This window comes from Canis lupus, chromosome 26, assembly GCF_048164855.1.
Source record: "Canis lupus baileyi chromosome 26, mCanLup2.hap1, whole genome shotgun sequence".
In the NCBI taxonomy this organism is placed as follows: Eukaryota; Metazoa; Chordata; class Mammalia; order Carnivora; family Canidae; genus Canis; species Canis lupus.
This window is the reverse complement of record NC_132863.1, coordinates 9,401,624-9,417,824: the sequence shown is the minus strand read 5'-3', so window position 1 is coordinate 9,417,824 and position 16,201 is coordinate 9,401,624. Positions and strand designations below refer to the sequence as shown.

At 37.7% G+C, this 16,201-nt stretch overlaps 1 protein-coding gene across 4 annotated transcripts in view; it reads left to right on the top strand.

Moving 5' to 3' along the window:
* MACROD2 (mono-ADP ribosylhydrolase 2) overlaps positions 1 to 16,201 on the top strand; it is a 1,923,575-nt gene that overhangs the window by 1,404,605 nt on the left and 502,769 nt on the right. For all 4 annotated transcript variants that reach the window (XM_072800037.1, XM_072800036.1, XM_072800035.1 and 1 more), the window contains exon 8: positions 8,011 to 8,084. In XM_072800037.1, coding sequence (XP_072656138.1) covers positions 8,011 to 8,084 — 74 coding nt within the window. The remainder of the gene's footprint in view (positions 1 to 8,010; positions 8,085 to 16,201) is intronic.

Genomic DNA, 16,201 nt, shown 5'->3' with positions numbered 1-16,201 from the left:
GAATAAGGAACTAGCCGCAGAATGCCAGCAGAAACACAGATTCCATGCACACCTGGGCATACACATATACAATTCCCTGCATGCCTGGCCCTAGATTATTAATGGCTTGTTCAGCCTCATTGACCCTCATACTTGGAAGAGATTTTCTATGTCATTTAATTCAATGATTCATCTAAAGCTTGTCTGCATCCTTCCCTCTGGGTGGCCATCCTGTTTTTGTGAACAAAAGCCCTCTAGTGACTAGAATACTCTCCTGACCTCCGGAGCCTGACTTACTATCATCAGGAGCCCATCCCTGGGCAAAATCTATCCTGTCTATTCATTGGTTTTACTTATAACCATGGGGGTCTTGCAGTCAAGTGGACAATGGATTGTGTTGTTGCTTCCCCTGAACACTGTACTTTATCTTGTGTATATATTCCCACTGAAAGCAGGCATATTTTCAGGGGTATTTGTCTTATTATTTCCCTCCCTTTTTAATTAATAACAGATATCATTCCACCAGGAACTGTGTTGTTTCACATGCATCTTCTAAATAGTGGGAAACTATTGGGAAACTCAGGGATGAAATGGGATAATGTGGATATATCATTTTGCTTGGATGTCACAGGATCCATTTACCCTCCCACTATCTAGAGCTAAACACCCCTGTTCTCCCAGTATTCAGCCTGTCCTTCTGTCAATACAATGATTCATAGGTCCACAGTCCATTCACTCATTCAACATACATTTATTGATCATCTTCGATGTGCCAGCAATGTTTTAGGGAGACAGTGATAAGCAAATAAGAGACATGTGGCATCTGCCTCCTTAGGCCTTCGCTCTACTAGGATTATTAATCAAATATGTAAATAAATAAATGTAAAACATAAAAATGAAACTATGATGACTACTGCCAGGGAAAGGTACATGATGTTATATAAAAGCATCAAATAGGGAGTTGTCATCATCAGAGAAGCCTTCTCTGGAGAAGCGATGACTGAGAAAGGACAAATAAAATTTAAAATAAGCTAGGAAAGAGGGGGAGAAATTTCATTTTAGGGAGAGGATATAGCATGAGCGAGGCCTTATGTCAGGAACCAAAAGGAAACATGCCACATTCAAAGAACAGAAAGAAGGTCAGTGTAGCTGCAGTTGAGAAAGCTAGGAGAGATGAAGTATGAGACGAGCCTAGAGGGGTAGGAAAGAATCATACCATTCAGCGGGGAAATGTTAGCTGGACATCAAATGCTTATAAAGGACATACGTTGTAAAGTAGCAGATCAAACTAAAGAGAGAACAGGTTTTGAGAGAGCACTGCTTAAACTAGTAATTTGAGAGATGGAAATGTTACATCAAGGAGCAGGGAGTGATCTAGGGAGGGGATGGAGTGGAGGTGGTTGTCAAAAATGAATCAAGGAATTGGCAGGCCAGATGTTGGGTGGGTCCTCTTATTGGACATTGAATCACCCATGATTATGGCCAGGCTTGAGGTAGAAATGAAAACCATAACTCAGCGCCAGAGGCTTTGATAAATGTGGGGAAGTGACCTGGAGGTCGCAAATAATTGAGAATTGGCCATAGTTGCCATGGTTCTATTAGAACTTGTATAATTTCTCTGTGGGGGAATTATGTCCTCTAAAGGTTAATGCTGATGGCCATTGCAACTGAGCATGATTACAGTATTTATTAGTTTTATATAGACCTATAATCTTATGATTTAAGTACTTCTTAAACATATCAAAATTGGAGAAGATTTTCATGGGAGGAGAAGAAATAGAGAAAGTTAAGATAAAAGTCTAGGAAGACCCTTGTGGTATCTCATGCCAAGCTAAGGTACTAAGATTTCCTCTGTAGGAGCTGGCACATCTGCAAGCCCGCCATTGCTTTGTGTAAGGTTGTGGTAACTATATCTTAGGAAGTGTCACTTGGAAGTGGTGCACTAGACCTATTGGTGAAGGGAAGAAGACCAAAGGAGCACAACTGAGTCAGCTACAGTGGTCAGGGCGAAGGTTGTTTGGGCTTTGAATGAGATTAGTGGGCAAAAAAGGGAAGGAATGGGTGGTATAAAATATTTCAGAGGACTCAGTTACCAGCCAGGGAAGCAACCAAATACTGCAGTGACTGGGAGACAGAAAGAAAGCCATACCCAGAAACCAGAAAATCAGGAAAAAGTTCATTTGTGGAAGAATACACATTACATCTCTAGTTTTGGAGTGCATGACAGGGAAGTATCCAGGCAATTAAAATGTAGATGTTAAACTCGGGGGTGGGGGTGAGGGTGGGGGAGGAGGTAGACTGGAAAATCCCCCTGTGGTTAACCCTTAACTACAAATGCCCATCCTAGCCTCCTGCTTTTTCTTTGCAGTCCACAGGAACTTCTCTTTTTTTCTACCTCCTTTCACTTCCCCTGACTTCTTCCATTAATTTCTAGTTGCTCACAGCTTACTTCTGAAGACAGTGTCTCCTCAGCTTTCTGCTTTTCCTAGAAAGCCTCCTCTTTCTTGCTTAGTTCCCCTCATCTGTGTCCCCACAGCCCTGATGGACTTGTCATGCTTGCCTCTTATCTATTTCCTCCCTCTGACTTTGGTCTTCAGAGGACAGGGACTCATTAAACATGTCCATGTATCTTTTCTTTTCTGGTTCAATAATAATTTGCTTAATGACTTGGCTAATTAACAGGTTTATTTTAAGGGTTTTACATTTTGAAGCCTTCGTTTAAGGAAAAAAAATGGGATGAAACAGTTCAAAACAAATCCATAATCCCAAATGTCACAGATGAATTGACAAAGTTTGGGAAGTTGTGTACGTTTTCCCTATAACAGTGGTTCTCTCTCTCATATGACGGTGGTCAAGTGGAACTTGGCTCTGCTTTATTTTGTCCCCTTTCCTAATGTACTCTCTGATGAGGTATATAGAAACCTAATCAGAAAAGCTACCTTTATTCTTGGAAATGGGGACAAACATCTCGTCTCTCTTGCTCTTCCTTTCACATATTTTTCTCTGAAAGTCTAATGAGATTTAAACCTTTAGTATAAACTACTGGAATATGCATTTGCCTTCAAATAAAACTGAATCTTTTAAATCCCAGATCTCCTCATTTCGGGAGAATACCTGAGTCCCTGATACCTCTCTCTGCATCTATACAGCATAATGTCACAGGAACCCCCTGATTAGAAGGCATGTCAGTGAATGATGCTACAGCTGGCTAGTGCAGAGTGTAGAGGAAGAAGGGTGAGTTTAGAGGTTGGAAATGACATAGACATATATTTAGTGGATGCTGCTAGGAAAAGGAACCAGGGCAGCTCAAATAGGCAGGAGGCAACACAAAAGAAGGTAGTGTTGAAAAAATCCAAGAGGAGAATTTACAAATCTATAGGGACAAAAAATAGATTCATAGTTGTCAGGGGCTGGAGTAGAGGGAGACTGGGGAGTGACTGTTAATGAGTACAAAGTCTTTTGGGGGGATGATGGAAATATTCTGAAGTTAGTGGTAATGCTTGCACAACTCTGTGGGCATATAAAAAACCACTATATTGTATTATTTAAAACAATAAGAGAAAAAAAAATGAAATCCAGGATATTCAAACATGGAAAACTAATGAAGCACATCTAATACAGGAAAAGATGAAGACTGATTGAAAAGGCAATTGCCTATTTGGAATTTGGTGATTAGGAAGCCAGTAGTGAGCTTAAAGAGAGTAGTTTCTGGGGAACAGCCACTCCCATCTCTTCTTCTCTCTGCCCCATAAATATATAATTTGTAAGTTATTCCTTCACATACATTTATCTCTATTGGCAGAGTGGTGATTTTGCAAGTTTAGGAATGTGTTTAGTTTACATAAGCTAAAGAGATATTTTATTTTATTTTTTTTAATTTATTTTTTATTGGTGTTCAATTTACTAACATACAGAATAACCCCCAGTGCCCGTCACCCATTCACTCCCACCCCCCGCCCTCCTCCCCTTCTACCACCCCTAGTTCGTTTCCCAGAGTTAGCAGTCTTTACGTTCTGTCTCCCTTTCTGATATTTCCCACACATTTCTTCTCCCTTCCCTTATATTCCCTTTCACTATTATTTATATTCCCCAAATGAATGAGAACATACAATGTTTGTCCTTCTCCGACTGACTTACTTCACTCAGCATAATACCCTCCAGTTCCATCCACGTTGAAGCAAATGGTGGGTATTTGTCATTTCTAATAGCTGAGGAATATTCCATGGTATACATAAACCACATCTTCTTTATCCATTCATCTTTCGATGGACACCGAGGCTCCTTCCACAGTTTGGCTATCGTGGCCATTGCTGCTATAAACATCGGGGTGCAGGTGTCCCGGCGTTTCATTGCATTTGTATCTTTGGGGTAAATCCCCAACAGTGCAATTGCTGGGTCGTAGGGCAGGTCTATTTTTAACTCTTTGAGGAACCTCCACACAGTTTTCCAGAGTGGCTGCACCAGTTCACATTCCCACCAACAGTGTAAGAGGGTTCCCTTTTCTCCGCATCCTCTCCAACATTTGTTGTTTCCTGCCTTGTTAATTTTCCCCATTCTCACTGGTGTGAGGTGGTATCTCATTGTGGTTTTGATTTGTATTTCCCTGATGGCAAGTGATGCAGAGCATTTTCTCATATGCATGTTGGCCATGTCTATGTCTTCCTCTGTGAGATTTCTCTTCATGTCTTTTGCCCATTTCATGATTGGATTGTTTGTTTCTTTGGTGTTGAGTTTAAGAAGTTCTTTATAGATCTTGGAAACTAGCCCTTTATCTGATATGTCATTTGCAAATATCTTCTCCCATTCTGTAGGTTGTCTTTGAGTTTTGTTGACTGTATCCTTTGCTGTGCAAAAGCTTCTTATCTTGATGAAGTCCCAATAGTTCATTTTTGCTTTTGTTTCTTTTGCCTTCGTGGATGTATCTTGCAAGAAGTTACTATGGCCGAGTTCAAAAAGGGTGTTGCCTGTGTTCTTCTCTAGGATTTTGATGGAATCTTATCTCATATTTAGATCTTTCATCCATTTTGAGTTTATCTTTGTGTATGGTGAAAGAGAGTGGTCTAGTTTCATTCTTCTGCATGTGGCTGTCCAATTTTCCCAGCACCATTTATTGAAGAGACTGTCTTTCTTCCAATGGATAGTCTTTCCTCCTTTATCGAATATTAGTTGACCATAAAGTTCAGGGTCCACTTCTGGATTTTCTATTCTGTTCTACTGATCTATGTGTCTGTTTTTGTGCCAGTACCACACTGTCTTGATGACCACAGCTTTGTAGTACAACCTGAAATCTGGCATTGTGATGCCCCCAGATATGGTTTTCTTTTTTAAAATTCCCCTGGCTATTTGGGGTCTTTTCTGATTCCACACAAATCTTAAAATAATTTGTTCTAACTCTCTGAAGAAAGTCCATGGTATTTTGATAGGGATTGCATTAAACGTGTATATTGCCCTGGGTAACATTGACATTTTCACAATATTAATTCTGCCAATCCATGAGCATGGAATATTTTTCCATCTCTTTGTGCCTTCCTCAATTTCTTTCAGAAGTGTTCTATAGTTTTGAGGGTATAGATCCTTTACATCTTTGGTTAGGTTTATTCCTAGGTATCTTATGCTTTTGGGTGCAATTGTAAATGGGATTGACTCCTTAATTTCTCTTTCTTCAGTCTCATTGTTAGTGTATAGAAATGCCATTGATTTCTGGGCATTGATTTTGTATCCTGCCACGCTACCGAATTGCTGTATGAGTTCTAGCAATCTTGGGATGAAGACTTTTGGGTTTTCTATGTAGAGTATCATGTCATCGGCGAAGAGGGAGAGTTTGACTTCTTCTTTGCCAATTTGAATGCCTTTAATGTCTTTTTGTTGTCTGATTGCTGAGGCTAGGACTTCCAGTACTATGTTGAACAGCAGTGGTGAGAGTGGACATCCCTGTCTTGTTCCTGATCTTAGGGGAAAGGCTCCCAGTGCTTCCCCATTGAGAATGATATTTGCTGTGGGCTTTTCATAGATGGCTTTTAAGATGTCGAGGAATGTTCCCTCTATCCCTACACTCTGAAGAGTTTTGATCAGGAATGGATGCTGTATTTTGCATCCAAACTCAACTGAATACACATTCTTCTCAAGTGCACATGGAACTTTCTCCAGAATAGACCACATATTAGGTCACAAATCGGGTCTGAACCGATACCAAAAGATTGGGATCGTCCCCTGCATATTCTCAGACCATAATGCCTTGAAATTAGATCTAAATCACAACAAGAAGTTTGGAAGGACCTCAAACACGTGGAGGTTAAGGACCATCCTGCTAAAAGATGAAAGGGTCAACCAGGAAATTAAGGAAGAATTAAAAACATTCATGGAAACTAATGAGAATGAAGATACAACCATCCTAAATCTTTGGGATGCAGCAAAAGCAGTCCTAAGGGGGAAATACATCGCAATCCAAGCATCCATTCAAAAACTGGAAAGAACTCAAATACAAAAGCTAACCTTACACATAAAGGAGCTAGAGAAAAAACAGCAAATAGATCCTACACCCAAGAGAAGAAGGGAGTTAATAAGGATTCGAGCAGAACTCAACGAAATCGAGACCAGAAGAACTGTGGAACAGATCAACAGAACCAGGAGTTGGTTCTTTGAAAGAATTAATAAGATAGATAAACCATTAGCCAGCCTTATTAAAAAGAAGAGACAGACTCCAATTAATAAAATCATGAATGAGAAAGGAGAGATCACTACCAACACCAAGGAAATACAAACGATTTTAAAAACATATTATGAACAGCTATACGCCAATAAATTAAGCAATCTAGGAGAAATGGATGCATTCCTGGAAAGCCACAAACTACCAAAACTGGAACAGGAAGAAATAGAAAACCTGAACAGGCCAATAACCAGGGAGGAAATTGAAGCAGTCATCAAAAACCTCCCAAGACACAAGAGTCCAGGGCCAGATGGCTTCCCAGGGGAATTTTATCAAACGTTTAAAGAAGAAACCATACCTATTCTCCTAAAGCTGTTTGGAAAGATAGAAAGAGATGGAGTACTTCCAAATTCGTTCTATGAGGCCAGCATCACCTTAATTCCAAAACCAGACAAAGACCCCACCAAAAAGGAGAATTACAGACCAATATCCCTGATGAACATGGATGCAAAAATCCTCAACAAGATACTGGCCAATAGGATCCAACAGTACATTAAGAAAATTATTCACCATGATCAAGTAGGATTTATCCCTGGGACACAAGGCTGGTTCAACAGCCGTAAAACAATCAATGTGATTCATCATATCAGCAAGAGAAAAACCAAGAACCATATGATCCTCTCATTAGATGTAAAGAGATATTTTAGATGAGTTTTAGGAATTATAATTACGTGTGCTCCTGCTCACTAGGACGTAGTATATGTGTCATTCTTCCTGTCTTTCTAAAATCAAATCTGTAGTGCAAAACCAGGTCAGTTCATGTCATCTTAATCTCAAACATAATTTCCAATGACCCTGAATGGAGCAGGCATTACCTTTGTTGAATTCTGATAATAATTTTAGTGATATAGCTATTTTGCAAGTTGTTTGCCCTGTCTTGTGTCAGTTCGTTGATGGAGTACTGCTGGCCTTATAACCCTATGTCAACCACATGTATTCAGTAGCATATTTACCTGGTTTGTAATTGAGGGTAATAAACCTTAATCTGAGCACCTCTTATGAGAATATTATATGAAAGTCCTGTGAAAACTATTAAACAAATGTAAATACATTTTTAATTGATTATGTTGTAGAATTGAAGGGTCAGTTAACTCCTTTATTGCTTACTAGCATTAGACTGGTATAGGGCTAGCCTCCTTAAAGCCTTGTATGTATGATCACTGCCTTCACATCCATGTGAACCTTACTAAGTCCTAGCCTTGCTCAGTAGTAATTAGTTGAACTGAATAAAGTTTAAATGGGAAAAATTTAGTGTCATACCATGACTGAATTCTCTATCGACTTCATTTTTTTTGCTAATTTATTTTATTCTGCTCTTCACTTAGGTTTCCCAAATGAGCCTGCTTCTGTCATTGCCCTCAGCACCATTAAGGAATGGCTGGCCACGAATCATCACGAGGTAGGAGGAACAACATAATTAGCAAACAGTTAAGATGGTGTCATTTGATCCTCAATTTCAAAAAAAAAGCAGAAAAATATATCCATAAATATCAAGTAATTGTAGTCTTTAGCCAAAACTAGCTGACCATGCTTCATTGGGGTTACATGGGTGATTGAATGTTTTCTTGTAATTAATTGACTGAAAGGGTTATGTTGTTTGGTTTTGGTAGTACAGATAGGAAGAGTGATCAGATTGACTTAGTCATTATCTCATTTTTACATCCTTAGATAGTATGGGCTTTATGTCTAAAAAGAGGATGAATCCATCCTATCATTAAGATTAAGGGATTGTCCAGAGCTATTTTCCTTTAAGAGTTAAGTTATCCTTGTTGACAGAGGATTCCTGGTATATGCTAATTTTTTTTGGTATCCTGAGGTGTCTTTATTTATAATTAATCATTTCTATAAAATAACTTCTGAGTGTGAGTTTAGAGTAGGCATGGATAATTGATAGCTAAATCCTCATGATCAGGATTTCTTATGAAACTAAATGCTTCTCTCAGACTTTCCATCATACCTCCTATTCTACTTATTTAATAAAATCTTTGGGATATGTTTAGTGATGAATAGGAGAATTACTCAAGTTAACAAAGCAACACAATAAACAGAGATACTACTGTAGAGGCTTAGATTTCAGAGTTTTGGCAACTAACCTGTTGTAACAACAAATAGGTTCATCTCAGATATTCATGTGAGTGCTATAAAGAATTTTGTTCCACTTATGATAGACTGTGAATTTAGCATTCTTCTTGAATAGTACATGGATTATTTGTAAATGTTTGGGTATGGAAACAGACTATGGAGTTTGCTATAAGATGGAAGTAGTTCTTGATGCCCTTGTGAGTTTAAAGAAACAGCAGTGTAATTTTCTGCTAATTGTTATAATTTCAACATTTCTTAAGTAGATACAGAGATTGTTAATCTCCAATGGGAATAAAGACCACATGACCAAACATATCCATTTTGGTATTTGCTACACACACACACACACACATATAATGACTGTAATAACCTCAAAAAAGCAGAATTTTAAAAAATAATTAAAATAGGCAGTTTACTAAAACATGTCTTTGACATATATTATTTTCCAAACAATCTCATGAAATGTCTAGGATAGGTATTGTTATCCTTATCCTCATCTAGAATCTAAAGGTTAAATGACATCCTCAGGACTTCAGAATCACAGAGCCAAGAGTTTGACTCTGTCCTCCTAACTCCCAACAGCCTCCTTGGAGGGATTCCAAGGCCAGGGGGAAAAGTTTAGTCTTTTTGAAAGTGGTATTTTTAACATATCTCTTGGTCACAGTAAAACCTCCTTACCTGGACCATCTGCTTTGCAAAACCATAGTGTTTCTTGAATAAAAGCTTATAATGGAGCTAGTATATTGGTGTAAGTCCATTATTTCCACTAAAATAATAATCCAAGGGCATCCTCTACTGATAGATTCACATGTGTCATGTGAGGGAAATATGCATATCCACCCAAAGATCATCAAGGAGATGATTATGAAGAGCAAAAATGTTGGTTGCATTTACACCTCATTGACACATTCTACCGAAGGATTTTCTCTAGTTAAACTATTCAGAAAGTAATTTTCTATAGAAATGTGCTAACTTGGTGTTTCCCACTTAATGGTTTGTGTCCTGATTTCCTCATTAGCTTACTTTATCTTTGAGTCTGTTTTTTTTTTATTTCATATATTTTTCTTCTCATTTCTTGAGTCTGTTGTATAAAAATATAGGTATTTTGGATTGAAGAACACAATTCAGTTATTGCCATTGTGACTTTAAACATATCATGTACTAATTCTATTTTTAAAGATTTTTTTTTTGTTTCAACCTCCATTGGCTAATTTAAACAAGTTAACTTGAACAAGTCAAGTTTTGCTTAATAAATGAATTATAAGTGGTAGAACATAGAGAAAAGCTATACAAATTTATTATCTTGCAGTATTTTTATTTATTTATTTGCTCTTTTAAAAAACAAGCAAAGTAAGTTAGGCACTTATGAAAGAATATCACTTCTCAGTCAATTGTCTCTTCACTGCAGTGTTATTTTGACATTTAAGTTATTTATTCATTAATTCACTCATTTGACAAATATTTACTGAATCCCACCAAACACCAGAAACTTTTCTAGATATGATGGACAGAACACCAAAAAACAGAGTCCTCTTCTTATGATATTCATAGTCTAGGAAAAGAAACATCAACAAATAAAGAAAATAGTTCAAAGAGTATTTTGCAAAGTAAAACAGTGTAATTGGTTAATGAAATATTGGAGGATGTGGTTTTAGATCATATAGAGAGGGCTCTGCGGACATAATCTTGGAAAAAAGATTTGTAAGATGGGCAGGGGTAAGCCAAAACACAGAGAAGTCTTGAGGTAGAACATTCCACATACAGGAAACAGCAAGAGAACAACCCTGGTGGGAAAAGAGTTTACTGTTTGCAATTAATGGTAAGAGAGACAATGCAATTAGATTAGAGACATAAAAGAATGGCAGAAAACAAATTTAGACAAATATGTAGGGGTCAGATTGTGGAGCGTAGTGGTTCATGGAGAAATTTGGATTTTTATTCTAAAGGCAAGTTGTTGAGGGTTTGGGACAGGGAGTGGCATGATGAGATTCACCTTTAAAATGACAAAAGGCTGACTACTGGTTGGAGAAGGGACTTAAGAGACCTCAGAATAGAAAAGGGAAGACCGATGAAGAGGATCCTGTAGTAAATCCAGGCAAGAGATGAGGATTCTTTGAAATATAGCAATGGTAGAAAAAGAGGAAACAGCATCAGGTTTGGAATATATTTTGACAATAGAACCAGCAGGACTTGGGGATTGTCTTAGAATATGCTAGCTCATGCTGCAGTTACAAACAACTTACAAATCTTAGTGCCATAAAACAGCAAAGCTTTATTTTTTACTCATGCTATTTATATGTCTTGAGTCAGCAGAGGGCTCTGGCTTAGTCAGGAATCCAAGCTGACAGTCACTCTACCATGTGAAATATCATCTGTCACATGACCGGAAAAGATAGACAATCAAGTAATAGCTCTTAAATTCTTCTACAAAGGAATGATGTGTATAACTTTTTCTCACATTTCACTGTCCAGAGCAAGGCACCTAGGAGACAAGGAAATGGAATTCTCTCATATTTTCAGAAGAGAGGCAACTAGATATCAACAAACAGTAATAATGTCTATCATAGTTGTAAATCAGATGTGACATGGAGAAAATGGGAGAGTCAAAAATAATAGCTAGGCTTTTGACCTGAGCCCCTGAGTAAATATTGGTGCCCTTACTGAGAAACTTGGTAAAGGAATATGTATGTATGAGAAACAGAAAGAAAATAATAGTTAAGCCTGAGATGGTCTTAAATATACAGTGAAGCCTTCCAATAGAAAGTTGGTTACAGGAGCCTAAAGCTCAGGAAAGAAGTCAGATGTAAAGACATGGTAAAATTGATAAGATTATCATAACTTTAACGGGTTTGGGTCTTAGTTTGAGATTAGCTGCAAGAAATAGAAAAAACATTCAAGCTAAAGGAAGATAAATTGTATACATGAACTATATGAGAAAAAGTCTTGAAATTCAAGAGCCAGAACTAGAGTCTCATGAGTGACCAGAATTGCAAATTGTAAATAGAGCAAGAAGCGAGGGAGTTAGTTCATTTTTGTTCTCACTCAATCTCTCACATATCTCTGTTTCATTGATGTTTTTTTCTTGCACATTATCTTCACTACCCATTCACCTGCTTAGTATGGCCCCATTATGACTGGGAATCACTCATGCGTCAGGGAACCCTGCTCAAGGCAAAGCTGGGGTTGAGGTTGGTGGGCAAAGTTGCATCTTCTGGATCTTTCAGCTGGTTATGTTCCCTGAAATTTTCCTTTTAAAAAAATCAGGAATCCATGTAATGTGACTTCCATCAGTGGCAGTACTTCTCTCATTCAGATAAGTATACAATTCAATCTTCATGATCTTTGACAATTGATAATTGATGTTGTTATGTGATTAGTGAGCCTTCACATTTCATCATTTACTTACCCTTCAACTTCTAAACCACCAGGAAGGACTCTCTCTCTCTCTCTCTCTCTCTTTTTTTTTTTTTTTACAATAGTTGATTTGCTTCTATTTGATTACCCAAATCACCCCCAACTTGTATGGCTGGACATTTCCACATCAGAGAGGCTTCTCTAGAGTATTTGGGCCCAATAGATGTGACTAGGGAAAACATGCTGTGTCATCCACCATCGACTTATTTCATTTGCCCAAAGTCTGAATTGTAAGGATGCTGCTGTTGCCACATATTTAGGGGGACTCAGGGACATGAGGGAGCCTAGCTGAACAAAGAATATGGTTGGCTCTGTCTGCAGCAGCTCTGGAGGAAGAGATAGAATGAAAAACAGGAGAATCCTCAACAGGATATAATTGGGGCAGAAAAATGACTTACCAGGAGTAAGAAACATAATGACTTTTTATTGAAAAATTACAAAACAAAAAAGAATATTCACGCTAAGACTTGAATTATTGTTCTCAGAAAACCAGAGAGTTGAATTATCTTACAATACAGAAATAGAAATTGTGACAGAAGAGATAAGGCTTGTGGCAGAGAGACCTGGGAATTAAGTGTGAGGTAGGCAAGGGATGGAGATTACCCACTGACATTTTTGGCAAAATTAAGAATTAAGAACTTCTGAGTTCTGAAAATAAAATGAAAAGAATATCAGAGTTCACTGTAAAACAAATGATAGCATGTGACATGATAACCTTTCCATAAGTACCCATTTTTCATAAGTAGAAACTTTATTACAGAGACAAGCGAGCAAAATCTGGGACTGTTATGGAAATGAGCAGCGGAAATGCAACTCAGACTCAAGTTGGGGTGGCTGCTCCGTGTTATCATCTGCAGTTTCATGCATTCCTCATTTTTCATGCAGTCTAAAAATATCATTCTTTGTGAAATAGTGATTTTTCCCCACACCGCAGCTCTGAGGTTTCATTTCTGGAAGTTAGCCTAAGAAATGTCTCTTCTATTGTTCCACACCAGGGATTCATATGGCATCTGACTATTGGTCTCTGGGGCAATGTACATATTTGTAATTTTTTCTATAGAAAGCAGAAGAACAGGAAGTCTTTTTCCTCTAAAATCTACAAATGTCCTGATATTATATGAAATATTTCCCCATTACAGAGATCATGTTCAGTGATTTCAAATGTCCCAAAGAAGCAAGCATCCTGTAGCACAGAGTACCTGTGTTAAGTCTTCTGGGAAGTCATCTTTATGGGGAGATAAGGCATCTAAGATGAAGATTCTGAGATGGAAGATTGGTGAATTTTCTGAGTACTTTAAATGTGGAAACACTAAAGTGTTTCCTAATCAGGCCTTGGTTGTAGTATGGCCCAAATCTGAATACCCCTTACCTCCAACAATTATAAAGCATCAGAGAGATAGGCAGAAAGATAACATTCTGAAAAGCTCTAATTAAAAGTGTGGCATGTGTAGACAGACATACAGAGGGGAAGCTGTGGTTCACCTAAGACCAGGCTCCGGCTGCCTCTCTGCAGATCTTTGAAGATGGTATTTCCTAGGGATCTTTCTCATTCAACCACTCAGTGGAAAGTTCCTCATCTCCCACCTCATGCTGACAGCCCCCTCCTCCACAAGCAGACTCTTTTGTTCTGAGGTGGGAACAATTCAGCGGAGGAGTCTTTGGTTGTCTTTGAAGGCCTTGAGTGGGCACCTGATGTGACACAGACATCATTAGCAGGAAAGAACCCTAGCTCTGCATTTTTAAAACCGAGATCAGTTTTCTTCTCTGTAGGAGGAAGGTGAAAATCTTTCATTGCATGCAAGAGTTTGGGTCTTTGCCTAACATATAATATTTTTTTACTGTGCTTTTAGCACAGATTGTTATTCAACATGTTAAATATCATCTACTTGTCATTTAAATTGTTAATGCTGCGCCTTCTGAGGGAAACTTGATACCTGTGGTATTGCTGTTTCTCATTTTAAATATTATGCCCAGAGATGTGGTAGGGCATCATGAGAGGCTGTGTGTATGTGGCAGTGTCCCATCAAGACAAATGGCCAACAAACATGTGGAAAGATAATCAGCATCATTAATCATCAGGGAAATACAATTCAAAACCACAACGAGAATCACCTCACACCTATCAGAATGGATAAAATAAAAAAGCATAAGAAAAACTGTTGGCAAGGATGTAGAAAAAAATGAACCCTTGTACACTGTTGGTAGGAGTGTAAATTGGTGCAGCCACTGTGGAAAAAAACATGGAGATTCCTCAAAAAATTAAAAATAGAATATCATGATCCAATAATTCCACTACAGGGTATTTATCCAAAGAAAACAAAAACACTAATTTGAAAAGATATATGTACCTCTATGTCTATTCCAGCAGTACTTACAATTACCAAGATATGGAAGAGACCCAAGTGTCCATCACATCAATAGATAAATATATAAAGAAAATGTTTTATATATATATATATATATATATATACACACACACATATATATGTGTTTTATATACCTATGTATATGTATACATAGGTATATGTATATAAAATTCATATATATATAGGAATATTACACAGCCATAAAAAGGATTAGATCTTGCCATCTGTGACAATATGATGGACCTAGAGAATTTATGCTAAGTGAAGTAAGTCAAACTGATAAAGATAAATACCATATGATTTCACTCATATGTGGAATCTATGAAACAAAACAAATGAATAAACAAAAGGCAGAATCAGACCTATAGATACAGAGAACAAACTGATGGTTGCCAGACACAAGATGGGTGAAGGGGAGTGGGAGGTACAGGCTTCCCATTATAGAATCAATAAGTCACAAGAATAAAAGTTACAATTAGGAAATATTGCCAATGATATTATAATAGCATCTTATGGTGACAGATGGTAGCCAAACTTGTAATAAGCACAGCATAACATACACCGAAACCAATGTAACATTGTGTGTCAACGATAGTCAAATAAAACAATTTTAAAAATAAATAAGCAAACAGTGTGTCATAAAAAACCCCAGGAAACAAAAATTACTTTTCAGTACATATGTGGTGCCCTTTAGAAGTAAAGATACTGGTTTCTACTGAGTAGAAGCAGTCACACTGCCACCCTCCCCTACCTTCCAACATTCAGACAAACAGCCACAAAGTATTGAAAAAGGTAAACAGATTTGCCTACCCAGAAAACAGAATTGGGAATCCATTGATGAAATGCACTTTCAGCCTCTTGAAAGGTTCATATGCTATTCTCGTGCTAATTTGACAAGATAAGGGACATGGCCACTTGTTTCCTCATTATGGATCTCAAAGGAACCATCACACCTTAACATCTGGTGCCAAGACTATTTTTTCCCCTTCTTGGCAGAGGTCTTTGAATATATGCAGTGTTAAAAATTGTCACTTTTATTTCAGAATCACATTATGGACCACCAAAAAACCCCAGTGTGAGGCCTGCCTTATGTCACTGACACACAACACCTTAGGGTCTTTCTTAAAATGAGGACTTAGGTAAAACATGAAATGATGCTTACATTTCTAATGAGAAAATTATATCCCTCACACCAAGATTCAATGCCTGTGGTCGATTCTTTATAGAAATTCAAAGCACATAACACACTATCCTTCAGTTCTACACAACACAGAGGTGTGGTTAACATCCAGAGATCTGAAAGCAGCAAATGAAGTGCTCGGTGTTTTCTCTGGGGAATGTCTTTTTATGTCTATAAAACATAGTTTTAAGTATGTATGGTAGTCTTAGTTTTTGGTGTAATTTAATATTAAAATCTCTGTGTTTGGAAAAACAAATTCCATCTTAAAATATTCAGGTTCTGTATAAGAATATGGCTTTGGTAGTAACAATCATCCTCCTAATATGCTGCTATAAAAATGTATCCTTTGACTAGCCCAAGCATGATCCTCAGGTGGAAACCATGATGCTCATTGGCTGTGACATAATTGAAGAAAATTATTCCCAGACTTTGCACATGTACCATGCTCCTTTTTGCTCTTCGAGAACCCTGATG